General features: G+C 40.1%; 1 protein-coding gene across 2 annotated transcripts in view; it reads right to left on the bottom strand.

Annotated features, from left to right (window-relative positions):
• SELENOI (selenoprotein I) overlaps nt 1-23,631 on the bottom strand; it is a 40,828-nt gene extending 17,197 nt beyond the window's left edge. For both annotated transcript variants that reach the window (XM_059405288.1, XM_059405289.1), the window contains exons 1-5: nt 23,239-23,631; nt 7,780-7,848; nt 7,184-7,292; nt 5,249-5,323; nt 343-605 (exon numbers count right to left, since the gene is read on the bottom strand). In XM_059405288.1, coding sequence (XP_059261271.1) covers nt 343-605; nt 5,249-5,323; nt 7,184-7,292; nt 7,780-7,848; nt 23,239-23,295 — 573 coding nt within the window. In that variant the 5' untranslated portion in view covers nt 23,296-23,631. The remainder of the gene's footprint in view (nt 1-342; nt 606-5,248; nt 5,324-7,183; nt 7,293-7,779; nt 7,849-23,238) is intronic.
• Nucleotides 23,632-23,685: the final 54 nt, after the last annotated feature.

The raw sequence follows: 23,685 nt of genomic DNA, 5'->3' as shown, positions 1-23,685 counted from the left end.
GCTTAAAGAGTACTCTTACTATTAGAGATAGATATAGTAAAATACTTATCACATACTACCAGGAATTTTCTTTAAACTAACTGGGAGGAAGGCGATACACGAAACTGGACTGGCCATGCAGCTGCTGAAGCTAAGTAACAGGTATATAAGGGCTCACTATGCTATTCCACTTGAAACTGCTCATAAATAAGCAAGAAATAACACAAGACAAAAAGGAAATTTTTAAAAAGCACCAAGTCAGTTCTAGCCAAAAAAGCATAAGGGCTATAAAGAAGGAATGACAAAAGCTTGCCCCCAAAATTCATGGCAATGTTGAAAATTTAAGGCAGAACGCGTACTTACCACTTGGCTAATGTCATATCCCCACGGCAGGAAAAGAATCCCTGTGTTATATTTTTCCCAGTGGGACAGGATGAAAGAAAACAAAACTACCCATAGCAGGAGATAAAGAACAAAAACACTGACACCAGATGGTCCTCGTCCAAATATGGAATATACAGTCACAACAAAGTAAACACATGACCAACTATCCAAGCCATGGTCAAAAAGCTCCCCTAGAGGGGTGCTGGAATTGGTTCTCCGGGCTTGCTTTCCATCCACACCATCTGCAACAGAAACACATTGCCATGGGAAAAGGTCAACATCTGTACCAGTATGCAGAAAGTCGTCTTTAATAAACTGGAGAAACACAAAACAAAACAGATCAGCACTATCATAGGGATGTTAATTAACTAAAGAATAGCTACCAGCCGATACATTTTATAAAAATCCAGACTTTAATTCCTACAATTCAAAGATTTCAGAAATAAAATCTGTTAATTTCTCAGCGTATAATCTAAAATTTAAATTCGGGGTGCCTGGGTGGCTAAGTAGGTTAAACATCTGTCTTCAGCTCAGGTCATGATCTGGGGGTCTTGGGATCAAGTCCCACATTAGGCTTCCTGCTCAATGCGGAGTCTAGTTCTCTCTCTCCCTGTCAAATGAATAAATAGAATCTTAAAAAATAAATAACTGAAGAGCGCCTGGGTGGCTCAGTGGGTTTAAGACTCTGCCTTCAGCTCAGGTCATGATCCCCAGGGTTCTGGGATTGAGCCCCACATGGGTCTCTCTGCTCAGCAGGGAGCCTGCTTCCTCCCCTCTCGCTCTCTCTGCCTGCCTCTCTGCCTACCTGTGATCTCTATATGTCAAATAAATAAATAAAATCTTTTTTAAATAAATAAGTAACTGAAATTAAAATACATTACATCACACTAAATGGTGTCAATTTTAGATCTGAGGACAAAGCATCATAGTTGGACTCTGAATTCTTCCAAATGAGCCTAATAACTGAGTTGTTCCACTAGTCACAAATTTTCAACCCTCCAGAGAATATTCCATAGTTACTCATTACAACTTATCTAACCACTCCTTGCTCTAAAACACCCTGTGTTCAGTCCCAACCCCTATTTCACCTTGTTTGAAATTAGTCATTTTGTCACAAATGTACACTTCCACAATTTATTTTTTATTTGACAGAGAGAGAGAGAGAGATCACAAGTAGGCAGAGAGGCAGGCAGAGAGAGAGAGAGGGAAGCAGGCTCCCTGCTGAGCAGAGAGCCTGATACAGGGCTTGATCCCAGGAGTCAAAGGCAGGGGCCCACCCCACTGAGCCACCCAGGCACCCCCCCACTTCCACAATTTTAAGTGCTTTCAGAAAAGGCTTTGCACGTAGAAGGCATTCAGGAAATATAAGAATGTATTAAAACCATTCAATGCACTATTCTTGACGCTGTGAAGATTACGAGAATAATCTCAGAATAAACTAAGCCTGTGCCCTCAGTCTACAACTGAGAAAGGAAAACAAAATGTGGTAATTAAAGATACAGTACATCCCAAACCACAAGAGAATACAGAAAAGGGACAAGTACCCTTCAGGCTAAGATAATCAAGAACGGCCTTCCAGACCGGATGAAACCTGAGTGGAGACACAAAGAATGAGTTGGATTTCAGTAAATAAGAGTATGAGGTTTCAGGAGGAGAGAGTGCTGGCAGCAAAAACACCAAGACGGAAAAGCACATGAGTATTCAGAAAATGCCGAGTAGTTCAGGTTGACTAAAGAAACCAGTCTGTGCAACAGGCAGTAGGGAGGCTGGAGCAAGTTCTGTAGTTTCAGGGAGGACAAGGAGCTACTAAAAGGATGTGAACAGGGAAGTTAAAGGGTGAAAGCCGCAATGAGCTTTGTAAAGACGCTGCTGTCATCGGCAGGAATGACGGGCTGGAGCGAGCACACTAATCCGCAGGCCCACACTGACATGGGATCCAGTGGGAATGAAAGGCTGGAGGCAGGCGAGATATTAAGAAAATAAAAATGGCAATGCAGTAAAAGGTGATCCGTAAGGCTGAAGGACTGAAAGATACTCTCCAAAATTTCCCATCTGGCTAACCAAGAGAGGGGTAGGAAATAAAGAAGTCCGAAGAAGGAGCATGACTGGTGTTAAAGAGGCTGAGTACAATTTTAAATGCTAAAACTGAAGTGTTGGCAGAATTATGCACATGGTAATATCAAGCAACTCCACCTAAGGCACTCACTAGCAATTCAGAAGACAAGTACAGAAAAGGGACAAGTCTCCTTGCTAGACACACAGGAGTCATCTCCACAGTGGGAAGGATCAGGACTGCCAAGGAATGAGCAGAAAGAGAAAATGAAGGATAAAGCACAGCGGAACACCTTCACATTAAGGGGCAGAAACAGAGGAGCCGGGGGGCTGGGGCGTGTAAGGAGAGAAGGAGGGAGAATGAGAAAGCCTAGTTAAAAAGAAGAGTCTGACACATAGCTCTGCACGCTTGTGCAGATCCAAGCACCCCGATGAAGAAGATTCCATTCCTGTGATCTCCAGGAACTGTCCATCTAGTAGGGGAGACATTATTAAGAAAAAAAAAAAAAAAGCAGCAGCAGGTGAACCATAAAAAGTTTTCCTCAAAAGAAAGCATTTTGTAAAGTATTGGGCTAATTGCAAAGATTCAGATTTAAGGAATTAAAAATTCCTATGATTACTGTGTTTATCTTACTACAGTACTATCCCCAGTGCCTACCTCAGCTGGTGGCAAAGAAAACCTTAAAAAATACTGCTGAAGGAATAAGAAAAAGGACAAATCCCAGATTCCTGCCCAAACACTGCAGATCTCTATTATACAGTGTTGGGAACTTTTCTGCCCTTAAGTAGCTTAACTATTTCCACAAAGTCTTTTCTCGTTATTCGCTGGCTTAAATTCCTGTTTGTGGTGCAGCTCCTGGGCAGTTATTACAAACACTGAAATTCATGGACTGCATACTAATTAGGTTTTGTACATCTTCTCACTGAACCCAATACAGCTCTACAAGTCTGGATATGTTTCAGAAAAAAAATACTTTTTTTAAAGTATTTCAGGGCATTTACCATATATTATGGGAAGGAACAACTTAGGAGGAGCTAAAACAGCACCTTGTAATCAAAGACATTAATATTTCTGCAACAAAAGGCAAGGATAGTCACACTAGTAGAATAAAGTGTATACATTGCCTCACATTAGTTCAAGGCAGTTTTGCAATAAATAGTTCATGTTTGGTCAGGATTTTTGCCAAAATCCTGGACATGAAACAGGTAGGTGGTAGAGTATTATCTACAAAAAGCTCTTTTTTTTTTAAGATTTTATTTATTTATTTGACAGACAGAGATCACAAGTAGGCAGAGAGACAGACAGAGAGAGAGGGGCGCAGGTAAGCAGGCTCCCTGCTGAGCAGAAAGCCCGATGTGGGCTCGATCCCAGGACCCTGGGATCATGACCTGAGCGGAAGGCAGAGGCTTTAACCCACTGAGCCACCCAGGCGCCCCCTCTACAAAAAGTTCTTAAGATATGCTGTTAAAAGCCAGAGCCATAGGCCAGTCCCGCCTTTTTCCCTATTTCTCTCTATCCTTGGCAACCAAACCCTATAGAATTCTTAAACGTGCTCATCTTTAAGAACAAATGTACAAAAGCTTCCACCTAAAAATGTTGTTTTTCACTAAGCTTTCCCCTAATTGTTCTGGACTTCACTCTCTCCTTCCCCAAACTCTTGCAGCTCTGGTCACCTGCAATGTCACCATTTAATCATGCACCAAATTATACTGGCTTTATGAGTGCAAGTCATTTTTACCTGAAGAGATCTCAGCAAATTGGAAGTCAGGGTCTGGTATTTTATATTCATTCAAAAACTATATACTGGGGCGCCTGGGTGGCGCCAGGCACCTGGGGTGCCTTCGGCTCAGGTCATGATCCCAGGGTTCTGGGATCAAGTCCCACATCTGGCTCCTTGCTTGGCAGGGAGCCTGCTTCTCCCTTTGCCTCTGCCTGCCTCTCTGTCTGCCTGTGCTCACTCGCTCTCTCTATAAAATCTTTAAAAACAAACCAAAAAAAAACTATATACTAGGTGCCCACTACATGTTAGGCACTACTCTAAACACTGGGTAACCCTCAAAGCTACGTACATTTTAGGGCAGACAGACAAGCAGGTCACGTGGCATTAAGTACTACGGAGAAAAACAAAACAGGGAAGGGGAACAGGAGCAGGCATGACAAGCCATGCAGATAATCCCAATAAAAAGCATTCTTGGCCAAAAAGATAGTACGGCCTAACCCAGCAAACTACCCTGACCACCCCCTCCACCAAATAAGAATTGATGACTTTCTTATTCTCCCACTTATTTTTGCTTTCCCGCTTTGCTCTATTAGGGCAGCTCTCAGTATTCCACAGTTATTTGATATGTCAGTACTGCTTCCCAAACGTAAGGCAAAAATGATGTCTTATTCCAGCTGTGGGTAAATATTTTATGTGAAGAACCAGACAGTAAATAGTTGAGGCACTGTAGGTCATCAGAAGCCTCTGTTGCAACAACTCAGCTTTGTCTTTGTTGCAGAAAGCAGGCACAGACAACACGTAAAGGAATACACAGAGCTGTGTTCCAGCAAAACTTTACTTATAAAATCAGGCGACAGGCCAGAGCTGCACTGTAAGGGGTAGTGTGCCAACTCCTACCTTATTCTCTGCATTCCCTAGCAACGAGTGACAATATTTTCCACACAGAAACTCAAAAATATATGTTTATATTGAACAGGAAATTAATATTAATTAATTAATTAATAAAATGAATTAAGCATAGGAGAAAATGTTAACTTAGTGGCTGGTGGCAGATTCTCCCTGCTGACAGATTCACCAGCCATTGAGTTTATGAGCATTTGCCGATTTCTTACCGAGAGTGTAGGCTATGAAGTTGAGGACGCCCACTACAATCCACACCCAGTCGGGCACGTGCTTGTAACCTGGTGCTGCAAAGGAAAGCAACACGGCTTTTAACACAAAGTACACACGTTCTACCACACCATGTACTGCCAATGAGAAATATTTCTACTTCTTAAATAGAAGTTAAAGTACCTTGTAATATATTTTTAATGCAGAATTGGGTAGATATTAAAATACATCACTAAACTGACAAAACCAAAGGAGTATCTCCCCAACCCTTATTAACAAGAGGACTGAACTTTAATCTTAATTCAAAACTGTCCATCTTTACTTGAAAACTACTTATGTGCTGAGAATAAAAATTAATATTTTTAGAACTTAAAAGATGCCTGTGTTTAATCTGATCCTTGTTGTTTGCAATTATCCTACAAACATATTGAGCCTTCAATCTGTATTTTTTTCATTACATTATTAACTAGCCAAACAAAAGACCTTTTCATTTGGGTATAGATGGGTCACCTTCACTGGATGATCTGGCATCAGAATCATTCTGAAATGTCTGAACCTCACGACTGCCCTCTAAGACAGAACAACTGAGAATCAGGAGGTCTGGGCTCTAGTCCCGGCTCTGTACTCAACCGGCAGTTTGACTATGAATATACCATTTAACTCTTCCTGTCTATTTACCAAATATACCAGGACTAGATGGTTTATTTGGTCCTCTAGGTTCTATGATTTGGGGAAATATACATAATATTTACGTATTTTTAGCTCTCTTAATAAGTAAGCAAATAATGTTAGAATATTGGGAAAAAATATTTCCAGTTACAAAATAAACTTTTGAGGCTGTTCTGAAGATTAAAATACAAATTTTTAGAATTTAGACAGTCCATTTAGACAGTCATGTTTAATATCCAAACCATGCTTAATAAAATTTAATCTTATTAATTATGTCATACTTTATGATCTTCAAAAAGTTGCCATTTTATTACATGTATAGAAGACATAGCTTAAAATTTGAATTGACAGTTAAGCAAATATATAATTCCAATATTTAGAATTTCTATAATATCAAGTCATAAGTTTTTGAAAATCCGAACTTTCCTACAAAAACAATGTTTTCAGTGACTGTTAGTTTCTCCAGGTCAGTCCACAAGTCTGCTAAACACACAACACAGATGAATTATAACACTAAAACTCCTTAACACATCATTTATAAGTATTATTATCGGAAAATATATACTCCAACTTAGAATGCAAGATATGTTCATCTACCTCCATCTTTCACTTCCTCTCAACTCCATCAACTGGCTGAGCAATGAGAATCAGCTCTATCTCCCACTTACCCCCCCTTATCCCAAATACAGCCAGATTCTGTCCTGTGGTCTAGGGCAGAAACAGGGTGAAGGAGAATGGGAAGACAGGAACAGACGTGAAAGAAGACTTCAACAAATGTTTAAGAACCTTTTTCAGAGGAAACTCAAAAGTATTAAAGGCAAGTACGGATGCTGAGCAGAGTGAAAGAGAGATAATCTTCAAAAGGGGGATTTTCTCTTGCATAATTAGAACAAGGGAAGGGATATTTCCGGAACTGTTAAGTATGCTGGACCCTGCTCATATTCACTTTCAGGTAAAGTGTCATAATCCTAATTTTTGTCTTCTTATAAATCCAATTATTCTTTATTTATCACAACCTCATTGCTTTTTAGACAGCATATCTAAATTAAGGAGCCAAACTGGTTTCCAGAACTTAATGGAAACAACCATAACAGACTGTGAAAATACAACTTACTTAGCTTTTACACCCAATTCCTAACATTTTACATACTCTTATAGTATGTAAAACTTCCCCAAAATACAAGCATATGAATAGAACCAGAAAATAACCACATCTCATTTTTCTCCATTTAGACATTTTAAATTTTATAGTAAAGTAGTAATCTTACCTGAAGCATAAAAGTCAGGATCAAAGTATGCCATAAGTAGAAAATTGAATACAACCAGCAGAAAGCCAGAGAAGGTTATCAAATTTGGAGCCAGCCAAGTAGGAAATACCTATTTTTTTTTTCAAAGTAATTACAAAATAGTTAAAGTAAAGGAATCTCTCTGGCCACTACACAAGATGCAAATTTAATTCATAATAAAGGCTATTAACTTGAAAGATCATACATATATATGTTATATATATTATTATTATATATTAAAATATAAACCATAATGCCCGCTGATAAAAATAAGCATCTTTCTTCTATGTTCTGTATTTTAAATAACTCCATAATCAACAAACTTTTATAATAATAACATTATATTTACTTGGGAAAATTTTAAATTCATTTTATAAAAATGATAAATTCTACAGTATAAGCTTATATGCCAACAGGGAGATAAATCAAAAGGTATGTGACTAAGGGAAAAGAAGGATGGGAGAGCTAGTTTTTCTAGATTATCTTTCTTATTAAACAAACAGTTGCATCCATAACACTCCATAAAATATTTAAAACTTACTAAAACATAATAAGTACAAGCCTATTAATCATCTTACCTTGACTATAGTGTTCCAAAATGGATGCATGACATACAGAGAGAGTGGATTGGTATCCACAGCACTGTACTGTTGAGAAATGAAAGAAAATATTCAGTTATCCTTGCACATTAGCAAACAGAACAGTATTTCTGGAGTGAAAATAGTATTACAAAAATAACCTAGAAACTATGTCTATTTACATGATGTCTTCATCTAAATAACAAAACTGGAAGAACAATATAAATGGGACAAAGATGGTCAAGTACAGCCAGGTATCTTTTCTTCATTCATTCAACTTTTATAATGTTACAATGTTTCAGTAGAGAAACTTATACTACTTACAAGACCTCACTTACAATGCAAGATCAAAATGTGCACACTGTATACATTCCAACACAGATTTTCTCCACCTCCTTATACCACCACTAAAACACTTACTAGACGTGCAACTTTGGGAAAGTTACTTAATCTCTGCCTTAGTTTGTTCACCTGTAAATGAGGAGCACAGCTTCTTCCTCAAAGGACTGCCATAAGAATTAAGTAAATTAATCATATGCGTGAAACACTTAAAGTAGTACCTTGCGCACGGTAAGTGCTATGGAAGTACTAGATATTCTTAAATGTTTTTTAACCACCAAAGGATGACAGATCCCTTTACAGCAGAAAAACAGCTTGCATAAATAACCAAAGGAAGGTAAGAACAGGTTAGGGTTCTGTGGTGATCCAGTTTATTCCCTAATTATTGAGCTATTTAATAAAAATTCAAAGGAAATTTTAACAAATATCTGTATTTATACATACAGACATACATATAATTTTAAGAGTCACATCAATGACTTATTAATCAGATACACACACACTGGCGTACCCGGCATGTCATAAGCACTCCACTAGGTGTGGGGAAGAAGAGATCATGGGTAAGGGATAATTCCCACCTCAGAGAGTGGGAATACCACCTATCTCATTCAGCTGACATTTAAACATCACAATAGTCCAATGTCTGAAAAAAGTTTTGTGTTTTATAGTAACGCTTAGTATGTCCATAAAAGAGGTAGTAAGCATTTGAATTATCTAAGTTTTTAAAAAATCATAATTAAAGGTCAAAACTTCTTCCTGAATGCTTCCAAATATGCACGAAATCTTTTCTCATCAATGTTTCAAGACTCCAAAGTGTGATGGAACAAAAAAGTAAATGCAGAGAAGTATGTTAAATACTGCTAGCAAAGACAGTTAACTAGTAAGTCAAATGATTTAGCAGACTCCCATGTCTGAGTGCCTCCCTTTCTCCAACCCATTCTGCCTGAAATGGGATAACTGGGACAACGGATCTGAGCTAGACCAGGGGAGGAAAACGGTGAAGATCCCAGCGTGCCTCCACTGGCTGCAGGGACAGGCTGCGCAGCCAGGAGACTACTTAAATGCGAGTTATGTTCTTCCTAAAATCACCTTGCACTTGCACAGTTTCCCACAGGTTACAAAGCTTTTCCACATAACAAATGTCACTGCATCTACACCTCTACAGAACGAAGGGGTCCTCAGCTGACAGGGCTACGTGGATTTAAGTCTTGGGACCTAAGGACAGGGAACCAATAGAGGCTGCCAATGACAAGGGGGAGGGTCCTGATCTCCACTTACAGGAGCCAGCATCCAGACCGACTTGACTAGCCAGCAGGTCAGATAAATGGGGAAACCATACATTTCAAGCACACCGTCTACTGTGAAGAACACTGTAAGAAGTCCAAGTCAGAAGGCAACTGTTTAAGACATCCCATGAATACCGAATACAATGTACAAAGTATAATGTTCTTAATTCAAATGTTTGCTGAATGAGCCTCATTCAACAGCTTTCCATCTTTTGAATTCAGATCTAAAAGAAGGCCCTTAACTGGTGGAATTTTCATTTGAAAAGCTCCTCTTTTTAAATTGTGAAGTTCTACCTCTAAATTTCTACTTCAGGAGACCAGAAGTATGAAAAGAATGCAGAGCTAAATACAAGGTTAGTTTGCCCAAGTAAATGTTTCACCTTTAGCTCAAGTACAGCAAGAAAATGTAAAATGAGATCACAAAAGGTAGCAAACAATAAACCTAAAGAACACTCTGGGCTCTAGCCTTACACACGGGAGTATTTTTCGATATCACATATCACTTAGTATAAACAAAGAAACTTAAAATTGTGTTGTGAATCAACAGGAAAAAAGAATCATTCAAACTTTCCACATGCATGAAAAAATAAATAAATAATAAACTTTTAGAGATGTTAAACTAGATTTAGGTATTTGTTAAAGCTTATTATATATATTTTTATTTTCCGGTGGAATGGTATATATCTGAACACCTGAACCAGGTAGATAAGCCACTGTTAAGGCCCACTGTGGCTTGCCTGATCTCCAATCTGCAAGGCCAGATGAAGCTAGTACCCTGGAGAAATGCTTGAAAACCATAGCCTGGGTTTGAGAATCATTCCAAGGCAAAATCTCAGAATCACAAGAGTTCAGAAGACACCTGACCCTCATCAACGCAAACAGGTGCCAAAAAACTCATTATTTCCAGAAGCAAACCCAACCCATGTTAAACCAACTTTCTATATACTTTCAAAACCCTCTCCTTGTTCCATATTTTCCATCCTGTTTTCATACTGCTTTACAAAGTTAAGCAGACAAGGGTCCAATTTTTCTTCCCAATAACCATGCTTCAACTATTTGAGGCCGCTCCCCCGTCACACCTATATCTTCTCTTCACCTGCTTACACATCTCACATTCCTCTTGCTGCTCCTCTTGCCATGCTTTCAAACGTCTCCTCATCTAGGTCTTGTACTTTAGACCAGAAGCAGGAAAGCTTTTCAAGGAAAGCATCGGATAGTAAATATTTAAGGCTCTGCAGGCCACATGGTCTCTGTAATAAACACTCAGCACTACCACTGAAGCAAGAAAGCAGTCACACAAAATAGGTAAACAGGGGCGCCTGGGTGGTTCAGTCATTAAGCATCTGCCTTCGGCTCAGGTCATGATCCCAGGGTCCTAGGATCGAGCCCCGCATCAGGCTCCCTGCTCAGTGGGAACCCTGCTTCTCCTTCTCCCACTCCCCCTTGCTTGTATTCCCTCTCTCGCTGTGTCTCTATCAAATAAATAAATAAAAATCTTTTTAAAAAAAGAAAAAGAGTAAACAAGTGAGCACAGTTGTGTTCCAGTAAAACTTTATTCACAAAAACAGGTGCCTGAGGGCTTTAGTTTGACAACCGGTGCTCCAGGAAATCCACTTTGTAATTAAACCAATACAAACATGATCCAGGGCATAAGAAACATTTCACGTGGTGCTTGAGTAGAGAGAACATGACCACAAGGCCCTCTTCCTCAATATTCCTCTGATACTCAACATACTAATTTCCTACGGGAACAAAATCATTCTGCAGACTTAAATACAAATGCGCAGGTGGACGACTAAGCCACCTTTCTCCATGCTAACGTGAGGATGACTGTTGGAACCTAAGGACAAGACTGTACATTTACCATTATAACATTTCATCTTACAAGATTCAACTCATTTTTCTATCCCCTCCAGAGCTCTTCAGATTCACTCACTTACGCAAGGTAAGAGCTACGCCTCTTCAAAATCTCCGCATGTAAATCGGTCATGCTGATAATAATGCCTTCACCTAAGTCTCTGTAAAAATGCTGATTGAGACAGAACTTCTAAACACTTCCCTCAAGTACATTTAATAATTTTTAAGTGGGTATAGAATTCTATCCTGCCATCTGTGACAATTAGTCTATTTTTCCCACAAGAGAAAATTTTCATAAAATCTTAGTAAGATCAGAATTATTTTAGATAACATTTTGCCAAAAATTAAGAAGTTTCAGAACTCTTTTTTTTTTTTAACTTCAGTACAAGTTAGAAAATAAAGCAGATTTCATTCTTCATTCATTCATTCATTCAGTAAGCCAACAGGTATTTATGATTGAGCACCTACAACTGTGCCAGGCAAATTTTTACTAGGCCCAGTGAAGACAACGATGAACAAGAGCAGAATGTTCCCTATGTTAACCAAGTCCATAGCCCATTGTGAGATAGGAAGCACGAAAACAAGGATTAATCACAAGTTGTGTTAAATACCGTGAAAGAAATAAGCAGGGTATTTTGCGAGAGAACTCAGGGCAGAGAGTGTACATAGTGTCAGAGTGTTCAGAGAAAGCTTCTCTAAGGAGGGGATACTCAGCTGAGTCCAAGATGAGAAGACAGATAAGGAACGCAAGACACACTATAATGAGTCAAAGAAGAGAGACCCTAAAGAGAACATGCTGTTGTAGATTCCATTTGTATCAAGTTCAAAAACAAATTAATTTATGACATAAGAAGTAATAATAGTAATTTGATGAGAGAGACTGAAGGGGGCCTTCTGAAGTGCCAGAAATAATTCTGTACCTTGATGTGGGTGGTGGTTATTTGGGTATGTACATATGTAAAAATTCATTAGACACTTAAGATCTGTGAATTTATATGTAAAATACCTAAAAAGAAATAGAAAATAAAGAATATACATGTGGCAGTGTGCATTTGTGTGTGTGTGGAGGGGGGGTACACAGGTATTGCAGGGAAGGGAGTACATGCCAAGATACCTTCAAGCAAAGAGAACAAAAATGTGCTAAGACCAGAAAGCTAGAAATACTTGAAATATTGGAGGAAAGCTAATGCAGCTATAGCTTAGTGAGCAGGAAGAATGACAGGAAATGAGACTGGAGACGTGGGCCTACACCACCTAGCAAGACCACAGTGAGCTAGATTTTATTCTAAACCAATGCACATTCTGATTTACATTTTTAAAGGATCGTACTGATTACAGTGTAAAAAGAACTGGACAGGGACCAAAGTGCAAATAGAGGCCAGTTACAAGACTTAAAGCACATCAGGTGGAAGGATTATGGGTTAGACTAAGGGTTAGGGTTAGCAGTACAGTGACTTCTAAATTACTTCCAAATGTGCTGCGAAGTATACGTTTTTGAGAAGTGACATTAAAAATGTGAGACTCCCCTTAATTTAAGAAGGAAACTGGCTCCAATGAAAGGAAAACTATGAAACCACCTCTTTGGACATAGATGTGTTCCCTTTAAAAAGGTACTATATTTCAAATCCCTTCTCTGTACGGATAAGAAAACTGACACACCCTTGGATTAAGTACAGACCTTTGGACAAATTATTAATTAGACCAGGGCCACTGTCCCAAGTAATGCTCTACTACTATACTGAGCTGCAGATTTCCCCTACTTTGTTTGTCTTCTAAACAATATAAGGAAAATAGGACTCTCACTGTCAAATGATTTTAATATAAGGTCTGTCTTTACCCATCTGAAATATAAGCTTTATATATTTTTTAAAAGATTTATGAGAGAGGAAGGGAAAAAAAAAAAACACATGTGGGAGGAGATGCAGAGGGAGAGGGAGAGAGAAAATCCTCAAGCAGACTTCCCACTGAGCAAGGAGCCTGACGTGGGGCCTGATCCTACAATCTACAACAACTGATGTTGTTTCAAGAGTCAGCTGCTTGGGCGCCTGGGTGGCTCAGTGGGTTAAGCCCCTGCCTTCGGCTCAGGTCATGATATCAGGGTCCTGGGATCAAGTCCCGCATCGGGCTCTCTGCTCAGCAGGGAGCCTGCTTCCCTCTATCTCTCTCTCTCTCTCTACCTGCCTCTCCGTCTACTTGTGATCTCTCTCTGTCAAATAAATAAATAAAATCTTAAAAAAAAAAAAAAAGTCAGCTGCTCAACCAAGGGAGCCACCCAGTGCCCTGAAGCCTTATAGTTATAAAACACACTTCATTAACTACAGTAATCCGTAAAGTGTGGCTTGCTACACACTGTTACAGTTCATACACCACACTTACTATTAATCACTTCAGATGCAACCCAACTCAAAATGATACTTCGAATTTCTTTTAATTAGTCCCAAAATTTTTGAGTTCAAAATTATCCAAGTTTTTAAGAGTAAAAAGGAAGATGTCCATAAAAAGCCAATTTTAGTTCACAACTGGGTTATATGAAATTATATTTGTTGCTCAAACCAACTTTTCAGACATCTCTAAAATGCAACACACACATTAACAACCTTTCTTAAAACAGGGACAGAAAGTGTCAACTCCCTCTTCTCTCCCCCTGCACAATGAAGCTCAGTGTCTGGTATAGCACAGGGCTATGATACTGACGTCAGAACCTCGCTGACAGGACTCATGGCTCAATTATGTTTAGGTGTCTTAAGTCTTTACAGGAGCAGAATCCACTGTGGCCAACATGTATCCCACCAGCCACTCCTGGAGCAGAGTTCTTTAGCAATGGCATTCCAATCCTCCAGGTGAGGCACTTTAAGCAAGAAACATAAAACGAGGGATCTCAATTATTTAAAAAATCGTTATTCACTCAACAAATACCAAGGCAATCAAAAGAGCAGCCTTTCACATAAAATTGCAGGACTCGCTGAGCACTGGGATATAAAGAAACTTACAATTAAGAGAATGGAGAAAACTTCACAACTTAATCTTTTCTGCTTCTGGCACACAGTAGCCTGAGCTCAATAAACATATTTGAATGTTTATACATATGAATGCATAAATGCATGAACTACTTTGCATGTTTATTTAAGTAGCAGTATAGAGTTAAGGTATCAATGATGAGAAGAAATGTTATTCCCTTCACCAAATCTGCTTTCCCCTAGGGACTAGTCCACAGCAACTTTTAACTTCACGAGGGGATATTCTTACTCTTCCCCATTTAATAATATTGTGCCTATATTTGTATGTTTTACAGTTTCCACAGACAATTACAGCTGTTCTCTTATTTGATATTGTAAGATAGATTATTCCTACTTATATTACACATGAAGAGACTATAAAATTCAAGGATTACAACGGCTAATAAGCAGATCTAAACTGTAAGTCCTTTCTGATTCATCCTGGAACATGTCTATGAAATTGATCACTTTGTCTGAAACCAGACTATCCTTTCTTGGCTTAAATACAATTATGATCTACCTGGACCCAATTTACTGAAATCATTATTCTCATAATAGCCTCTAAAATTTGTCTTCCAGTTTATGGCAGACACATCCTAAAGTAATCCCCAGTGAGTCAAGCCCCTCTATAAGCAGTCACCTCCCTTTGAAGGTTCATTCCACTCCCTTGAGGGCAGACCTGGTAACTAGTTTCTAACCAACAGAATATAGCAAAGGTGACAGATGTCACTGCCTTGATTAGGATACGTTCCATGACAAACGTGATAAGATATCATTTCCATGAATAGAAGTCTTCATCTTAGCAACGTGGAGGAGTCTCCTGCTGACCTTTAAGAAGCAAGCAGCAATGACGTGAACTGCGTATGGTGAGGGCCATGTGGCAGGGAAAAGTGGGAGAGCCCTGGGAGCTAAAGGCCTCAGCGACTGGGAAGAACTGCACGCTGCCAACACCACACAAGCCTGGATGAGGACCCCACACTGCAGATGAGAACACAGCCCAGCTGACACCCTAACTGCAGCCTGGTGAGACCCTGAACAGAGAGAGGAGCCGGCTAACTGCTGCCAACTCCTAACTCACAAGCAACTGTGAGATAATGTGTGTTGTTTTATGCCACCAGGTCTGTGATAATTTGTAACCCAGCAATAAGAAACCAGTGCACAATTCTGAAAGCGCTACATCCTCTTTTCTGCTCAGAGATATCTTAAGGCTCCACAAAATCAAGACTACCTGATGCTTGAGAGCTAACTCGTTACGGTAATAGTTTCTTACTCCTTTATATCCACCTCTGGGTTTTATTAACTCCTCTTCAGATTGCAATATAATTGAATATTTCTTCGATGGGGTGGTTCGCAAACTGTAGTCACCAAACTGAACCCACATTTGGGGACCCTGCCCCAGACATACAGACTCAGACACTCTAGGAGTGCAGCTCAGCAATCTCTTTTAACAGACCCTCCTGGTAATTCTGCAGCACACTCAGGTTTGAGGACCACTGCTCTGGTGAAGGCAAAGATTGATGGCACTCCCACAACTCCTCGGCTGAAGGAGAAACCACACCATTAGTTTAGTGGCCAACACCTATCCCTCCCTATGGTAACTTCAAATACTGCACTGCAAGCAAGAGAAAAGGTATTATAAAATCCAGCAAGTACTCACTAAATTTACTACATGCAAGACAGAAACATTCACCAAACCTAAACTTAAAGTCCAAAAAGGTGGGGGAGGATTTCAAATAATCCTGGGACAAAAATTTTAAATTTCTTAAAATACTTTTTATCAATACAAGACTTTAGGAACTACAGTCACAGAAAAGATGACTCTGTAGACAATGAGATATCATTTCAGTCAATATTATCACTTACATCTACTAACAAGTTGGAAGACAGTGACAGATGATTGGAGAAGCTGGAGCAGTAAAAAACAAGCGAGTCATGATGACAAACAGGTTTGCTTGCTAAACTTAAGTAATCTACAATAAATTCTAACAAGAGATGACAGGACGAAAGGAGGGATCATTTAATGAAGAAACCTGAAATCCCTGCAGAGAAATCTGGATACCAAACACATGATAAATATATGGAGGAGACTGCAGATCCTTAATTAGGAGAGCAATATTTGAGAAAGTTTACTGACTCTGCATGTTGTACTATTATATATGATTAAAGAGAAGAAGAAATCTGAAGTCAACGTTTCTCTCTGTGACTCTTCCTATCTCTCCATTAAGTTGTCACCCTTAACTTGCTTTCCTAAAATATACTTCCTCTTGGTAGAACTTCCTGGGATATGGGTACACATGTGTATGCTGTATGTTAACCAGTGTCCACAAACAGAGAAGCACAAATGTCAAGTTTTATTCTTACTTAACATTAATAAAGCACTATGTGCCAGGCATTTTACAAATATTGACTCATTCAGTTTTGATTAACGATCCTATGAGGCAGATACTCCTTCATTTCACAGATGCAGAAATCTGGTTAGAGATGACTTTAAGTCAAAACACTAGCACGTGGTTTCTTTCTAACTTAATATTAATCCCAAACCTAATTATTTAATCAAAAGACTTTTATCTCAATTAAAGCTACTAGTATATGACATGTTCTTAATACTCAGCAAAATGTTAAGACTAGAAAATATGGTCATCCACCTGCCCCCACTAATAATTTTTAAATGGGGGAAAAGAAAACAAAAATAGTTCTTTCTTCTTCACTGTACATTTTCCCCACCTGCACACATTAGACACAAACCCAATTAAGCATGTCACTGAAGGTCTTTACGTTAATGTTTCGATATCTGGTACAAATATCCAACAACTACAAGGCAAAACTTATCTTTAATTCTTAGATTTGAGAGGAAGCACAGCATGAAGAAAATGGGCTCCTAATTCAGAATACCTGGGTTCAAATCTCAGCTCTGGGACCATTAGCAAGTTAAATTTTCTGTGCCTCAGTAAAATAACAGTAGCTCTACTTTCTAAGGCACCTGTGAATATTAAATGAGATAATATATGTAAAAACACTTAAAGCAATGCCTATATAAACATTTGCTATCATTATTATTATTATTACTCAGTATTTAAAATATTTCTCTTGCCATTTCAACTTTCCTTCACTGAGCTCACTAGGCTCAGCCACTTCCTTATGTCTAATTTACCATGGTCTTCCTGGTCTCTGGGCCTTGGTTCCCCCCTTCAGTCTCTCTGGTACATCTGCTCCAACTTTCCTTTACACACTGGGCAAATTTAAGCATTACAGGTGTTAGAAAAACAAGCCATCCTCAGTGAACTGATGTTTCAGAAAGCAGTAAAAGAACCAAGTCAAGATGTTTCTTCCAAACAGCACCTAAAAATGTGGTGACCTTCTACCGACCACTTAATCTCTCTCCCTCTCATTCTACAGAAGTTCCCCATCCATCCTTGTTTCACTCCTTCTGAAAGACTCCTCTGCCTCTGTCAACTGCATTAAATAATTCTTTCCATGAGGCATTTATAATTCTATATCTATGGCCACTAAAGAGATTACTTAAAAATAAAAATCTTTTAAAAAGGGCCCCTGGGTGGCTCAGTTGGTTAAGCGTTTGCCTTTGGCTCAGGTCCTGATCCCAGAGTCCTGGGATCGAGTCCCGAACTGGGCTCCCAGAGCAGGGAGCCTGCTTCTCCCTTTCCCACTCCCCCCTTATTTATGTCCCCTTTCTCACTGTGTCTCTCTGTCAAATAACTAAATAAAATCTTTTTTTTTTAAATGGGGTCACTAATGGATGTATCCATTACATCCATTATGAATGTATCTACAGGTGGGAAAGGACAGCTCCCTCAATCTACTCAAGGAGACCAAGCACAACTAAAGATAAGTTATGTCTGAATTAAATGTAACATATTTAGGTACTGCCATAATTAACGTGGTATACTGTAGCTGGCCTGCAATCATAAGTGCAAATCAAAAGATCAAGAATTTCTCATGTGTCTACTCTGCCTCAGAAGACAAGTGTTCTATTCTCTGAAATCATTACAGAAATATTCCTCTAGTGGAGGATAATTCTTCCACAAACGATACTTCTTTGCAGCATGAAGTTTCTTTGTTTTGATTCCTAGTCCACAAACCAGACCATTTGGTCCCGTCCAAGAGAAGTCCCTTGCACAAAAGATTACTATTATCTTTCTATTTACCCATTGTTCTACAAGCTGCCAGGGTAAGCTTCCTAAAATTAAAATCTGATCCTGTTTAAAATCAAGCAGTTCCCCCAAACCTATAGCATTATGACATGCCTAAAAATCACCTGAGATATTTAACATGCAGATAATACTAATCTACCCAGAATCTCCCGAAGTGAGGCTAGGAATCTGCTATTTAAACACTTCCCCAAGTGATTCTGATGCTGATAGTCCTTGGGCCACAGAAACACTGATCTACAGGGTAAAATCTAGAAGTCCTTTCCATCAAAGCATCCCCTCTTGACAGGACCCCATCTCTCTCTTCAGCCTCATCTCCTGCCTCTCCACCATCATGCCTAAATATCTACGTTCTTATGGTTCCCAGAAAATACTCTCAGGCCTCCACTCCTTTTGCATTCCACTGCTCTCCTGCACACAGTCTCTCTTTACAACCTGTTAACTGTTATACTAATAAATTTACAATTATTACAGCTCCTATAATCTGGTTGTTGTTGACATGCAACAACAAAATAACTGAAACCAATTCATCCTAAAATCATATTCTTGAAACCAAGCAAGACATTTGAAGAGCACTTACCTCCTCTCTGAAGCAAAATGATACAATTTGGATCTAGCCATTACACTAGCAATTAAATAATGCCTCCCCTAGGTCAGATTAAGTAAACCATAATAGAAGTTTCACCCTTAGATAATCGGGAAAATCCTTCAACTGTAAAGACTTGTCCAAAGAATGGACAGGTAGAAAGGAGGAATGATAAGCCTCTCAAAGGTAAAATCCCCCAATATAATTGTCTAAAGGCACATGAAGAAGCAACAGAGAGAATGGCAGTTAAACCCCTGACATCTTCACATTCAAAATACAGAAGTATTCTTCGGATATCCAGGAGATGCACAGCTCCTTTTTACCATACTTCCAAAATGGTATATATTCTTTTGCACTTTCATTTCTTCAATAAATCTCTGTTGAGCACCTATTTTCTTCATGTGCTATACCCTGGTCATGTTGAATAAGATACCTATAGGCCCTATCCTCTCAGAGCTCATATCCTAACAGAGAAGGCAGACTCTCAACTAATTATTCATTTGTTTAATAAAATTGTGGTAACAAATGGAGAACACAACACATAACAGACAACATGTAACATACAATCCATCCCATGCTCTCTTCTGCACCGAGAAGCAATCATCTTAGTTTCTTACTACAGAAATCTAATTACCACCCACATATGCACCCCTCTCGGTGGTTATTCTGAATAACTGCCAGGTTTCCAACTGTAGCTCTCAGAGGTACCTCTAGGGAGACAAAGAAATTAAACTAATTCAAAAGTAATTTTTATACCAGCAGCTTTTACAGTATCAAATTTTCTCACATCTCTTTGCTGTAATATACAGGAAATAAAGATCAGGGAATAAAGATCTCTTGACTATTTTGAGTCTTTACCCATTTATGAGATGATCTGCTTTGAAAGCTGTTTTAATTCAATAAGCACTCATAAAGCACTTCCTGTTGAAGACCACACAAGAGGTATGTGTGTTCTTTAGAAAGTACCTCTAGGTACAATTCACATTCCAGTAAAACCGACCACACAGATTTTTTCCTTTGGACACCTTTGGATTCATAATTTTAATATGAACACAATACCAAGTACCCTCTACTAGAAGTAGTTTCGGTTATAATTTGTGGCCCTCCTTTTTTATTTTTTATTTTTTTTTTTTTTAAGATTTTATTTATTTATTTGACAGAGAGAAATCACAAGTAGACAGAGAGGCAGGCAGAGAAAGAGGGAGAGAAGCAGGCTCCCTGCTGAGCAAAGAGCCCGATGCGGGACTCGATCCCAGGACCCCGAGATCATGACCTGAGCCGAAGGCAGCGGCTTAACCCACTGAGCCACCCAGGCGCCCCGTGGCCCTCCTTTTTTAGAATAAAATCAACAAACTACATTTTAGTGAACACTGGACACTTGCTAAACTGACCTTTGTTTTCCAGGATGATAGGAAATATGCTGTCAGACACAGGAAGTGAGTCAGATAACGGAAAAAGGGAAAAGATAGGAATAAAAAAGGACACTCAAATTTCCTGTAAATTAGAACACCTATCTAGTTGGAAATATAAACTTAGGGAACACTGCTTATAAGAAAAAGTGGATTCCATAATACAGACACTGCTGCAACTGAAAACAGCTATTCTATTGACACGTAAACCCAGAAAGCCAGATCCTAGTAAGGAAAAACTTTTATATGTCAATATTTACAGCGCAAAAGAGATAACAGGAACCGGTAGAGCTGAAGGCAAAACAGGAGGTGTCTGGGTTAATAACCTTCTTTAATGAAGTTACAAAGTCCTGGCCAAGGTTACAAGAAGGCTCTGAAACTTCTTTTCACTTAAATTTTAATACATCTCAGCACCTCAGGTCAAAATTGTATGACACCATGTTTCTTAAAAGCAGAGGCATGCCCCATATGACTTGCTAAGGTCCTTCACAGTTTTTCCGATTCCAGTTAGGGAAAATCCATTATGATTTTTTTCAGCTATTCATTCATTCCACACATCTACCGGGTTCCTAGTATGCGTAGTAGTATTGTGGTCAGGCCATGGTGATCCATAAACCAAGTCTAACCACTTGAGTATTACATTCTAATAGGGAGACACACCAACAAATTCCATAAAGGAGCAGAGGGTACTCTGAGAGCATGCTTAAGGGGAGAGGAGAGCTTGGGGGATGTTTCTCTGAGGAAATAACATTTAAGTGAAGACATAAAGATGAATATAAACGGGAAAGGAAGCAACATTCCTGGCAGCTGGAACAACATTACTTAAAGATCTGAAAAAGAAAAGGGGAGAAGGGGAGGAGATGGCTACTAATGCCAGCAGCAGCAGAAAGTGAGGAGCATGTGAAGCTGAAGACAGACGTATGATTCAGAGACGTGTAGATCATGTTATCAATTTTGGGGACTTGATTCCAAGAGCAATGGGAAGACATGGTGGGTTTTAAGCAAAAAAGTAATATGACCAGAAGCACTTTTTTTTTTTTTTTAAAGATCACTACCATAAAGAAAAAACTGTAAGGGCAAAAGCAAATGCGAGCAACAAAATAAAGTTCTACTTAATCATAACCCAAAGTATAAAATAAACATTCATGAATCCATGCTGATATAAATAAATGATTGGACAAATACACAATGGGAAGACAAGACAGATCTCCCATACATAATTCCAAACAAATTATACCAATACTCTGCCCTCACAGAGGTGGGACATAACTCTCCACTGCCAAGGGAGGGTTCATAGTGACTTCCTTCCAAAGAGAGTAACTTTACAGAGAGAAACCTAACAAACAGTACTTTAGCCGGGTGATCAAAGTCAGTATCAACAGTGACAAGTCATATGGACAGCATGTACTCTAATGAGAATGCCATTTCATCTCTGTGCTTGTCCTCCCAAAAACCCATAACCCTTGCCTCACCATGAGAAAATTAGACAAATCCCAACTGATGGGCATTCTACAAAACACATAACCAGAACTCCTCAAAACTACTAGGGCTATCAAAAAGAAGGAAAGTCTGATAAATGGTCCCAGCCAAGAGAAGCCTAAGGAGACAGGACAACTAAATGAAATGTCGTATTGCAGATGAAATCCCAGGAAAGAAGGACATTAGGTGAAAACTTGGGAAATCTGGGTCAAGTATGGACCTCAGTTATTAATGTGTAAATATTGATTCATTAACCATAACAAATGTATCATACTAACGTACGATGTTAGTAACAGGGAAAACTGGGTCTGAGACATAAGGGAATTCCATTTTCATGATTTTTCCTGCACATCTATTCTAAAAGTATTCTAAAATAAAAAGGCTACTTACACTGCATGTGGGATGAGTGGTAATGGAACCACTCTTCTAGCTTGGGCTAAAAATGACAGAAGGTACTGAACCTGATGATTCACTGGCTGGTGGGTGAGGTAGAGGAATCGAGAGCGAAACTGACACCGATAGCAAGGATGAAAGGTTACAGCCCAGATCTCGGGCTCTGAAAACTGGATGGACAGTGGAGTCATTCATTGATAACAGAGCAGTGGAGGAAAACCAGAGTTGGAGGAAAGTGAACAACCAGCATTTACTGGAGGCCCATTATGTGTCAGTCCCTTGGCAAATTCCTATAATCACTCTGCACCGTAGGGACTATTACCTGGCCCAAGGCCACGTAAAGAAGTTAGAGTTTGGTATCAGATTTCTACGGACTCCAAAGCCCGCGCTCTTTCTACTACACAGTTCCTTCTGTGCACCTTTACTTCATCGGGCAGCCCAAGCGCCACAAGCTACGGCTGAGGAAGCCTCCTCATTGGGCGTAGAAGTGGAGTGCATCAGCAGCACGGCCTCAGTAGTTACTCCCCCTCCCCGGGCCTCTCTGCCACAAGCCATCTCCATCTGAGTTGTATGAAAGAGACGGGTGGAAACTTCATTAAAATGAAGACAATTAAGACACCACGTAGGTAACCGCATCCGCTAAAAATAATCATGATGAAGTAAAGCAGCGCAAGGAATTCCCTGGTTCCACTCTCGTCCAGCGGTCTCCTAAGGAAAAGGCAATCCTCCGGGAAGGTACGGAGTCAAGGCGGCGGGCCTAGGACGCTCCCACGCACCCTGACCCCAAAGCTCCAGGTCTCGACAGGACCCCCCCCTCCCCAGAGAAACGCCCGCCAGTCCGCTCGGAGCCACGCGGCACAAGGTGACACGGACCGCGCCTGCCCCTCGGCCGCCTAGGAGAGGCCGGGAAGAGGGGGGGAGAGGGGCGTCCGCGGGGCCCCGCGCTACCTTGTACTTATCAAAGCCAGCCAGCTGCTCCGGGCTCACGTATTCGTAACCAGCCATGACGACCCGAACACCGAGCGCCCACTCGGCAGCGACTCTACGCGACGAGGTGCGGAAACACGAGCACCACACCAGCTGGGCAAGGATGGGAAGACTTAGCAGGCTAAAGAGGTGGAGCCGCGCTCCGCCCACCGCGCACGCGTAGCCGCCTCAGGCCACTTCCGCCGCCTCCCAGTGCGCAAGCGCAGCCTCCCCCTCTCCCGGCTCACCGAGGGAGGGTCGCTAGCCTGTTCACGCGGTCCACCCCCTCACGCCGTCGCAGTCCAATCAGTGTGAATCGGACAACACTAAGTCCCGCCTCCCAGGCTTTCTCGTCGCTTCATTCGCTAGCGTCAAAATTGGTGAGCTGAAGTAAGGAGTGAGCGGAGGCGAAAGGTCAATTTCCCAGGG

Source organism: Mustela nigripes, chromosome 7, assembly GCF_022355385.1.
Source record: "Mustela nigripes isolate SB6536 chromosome 7, MUSNIG.SB6536, whole genome shotgun sequence".
Taxonomy (NCBI): Eukaryota; Metazoa; Chordata; class Mammalia; order Carnivora; family Mustelidae; genus Mustela; species Mustela nigripes.
This window is presented reverse-complemented; position numbering and strand designations above follow the sequence as displayed.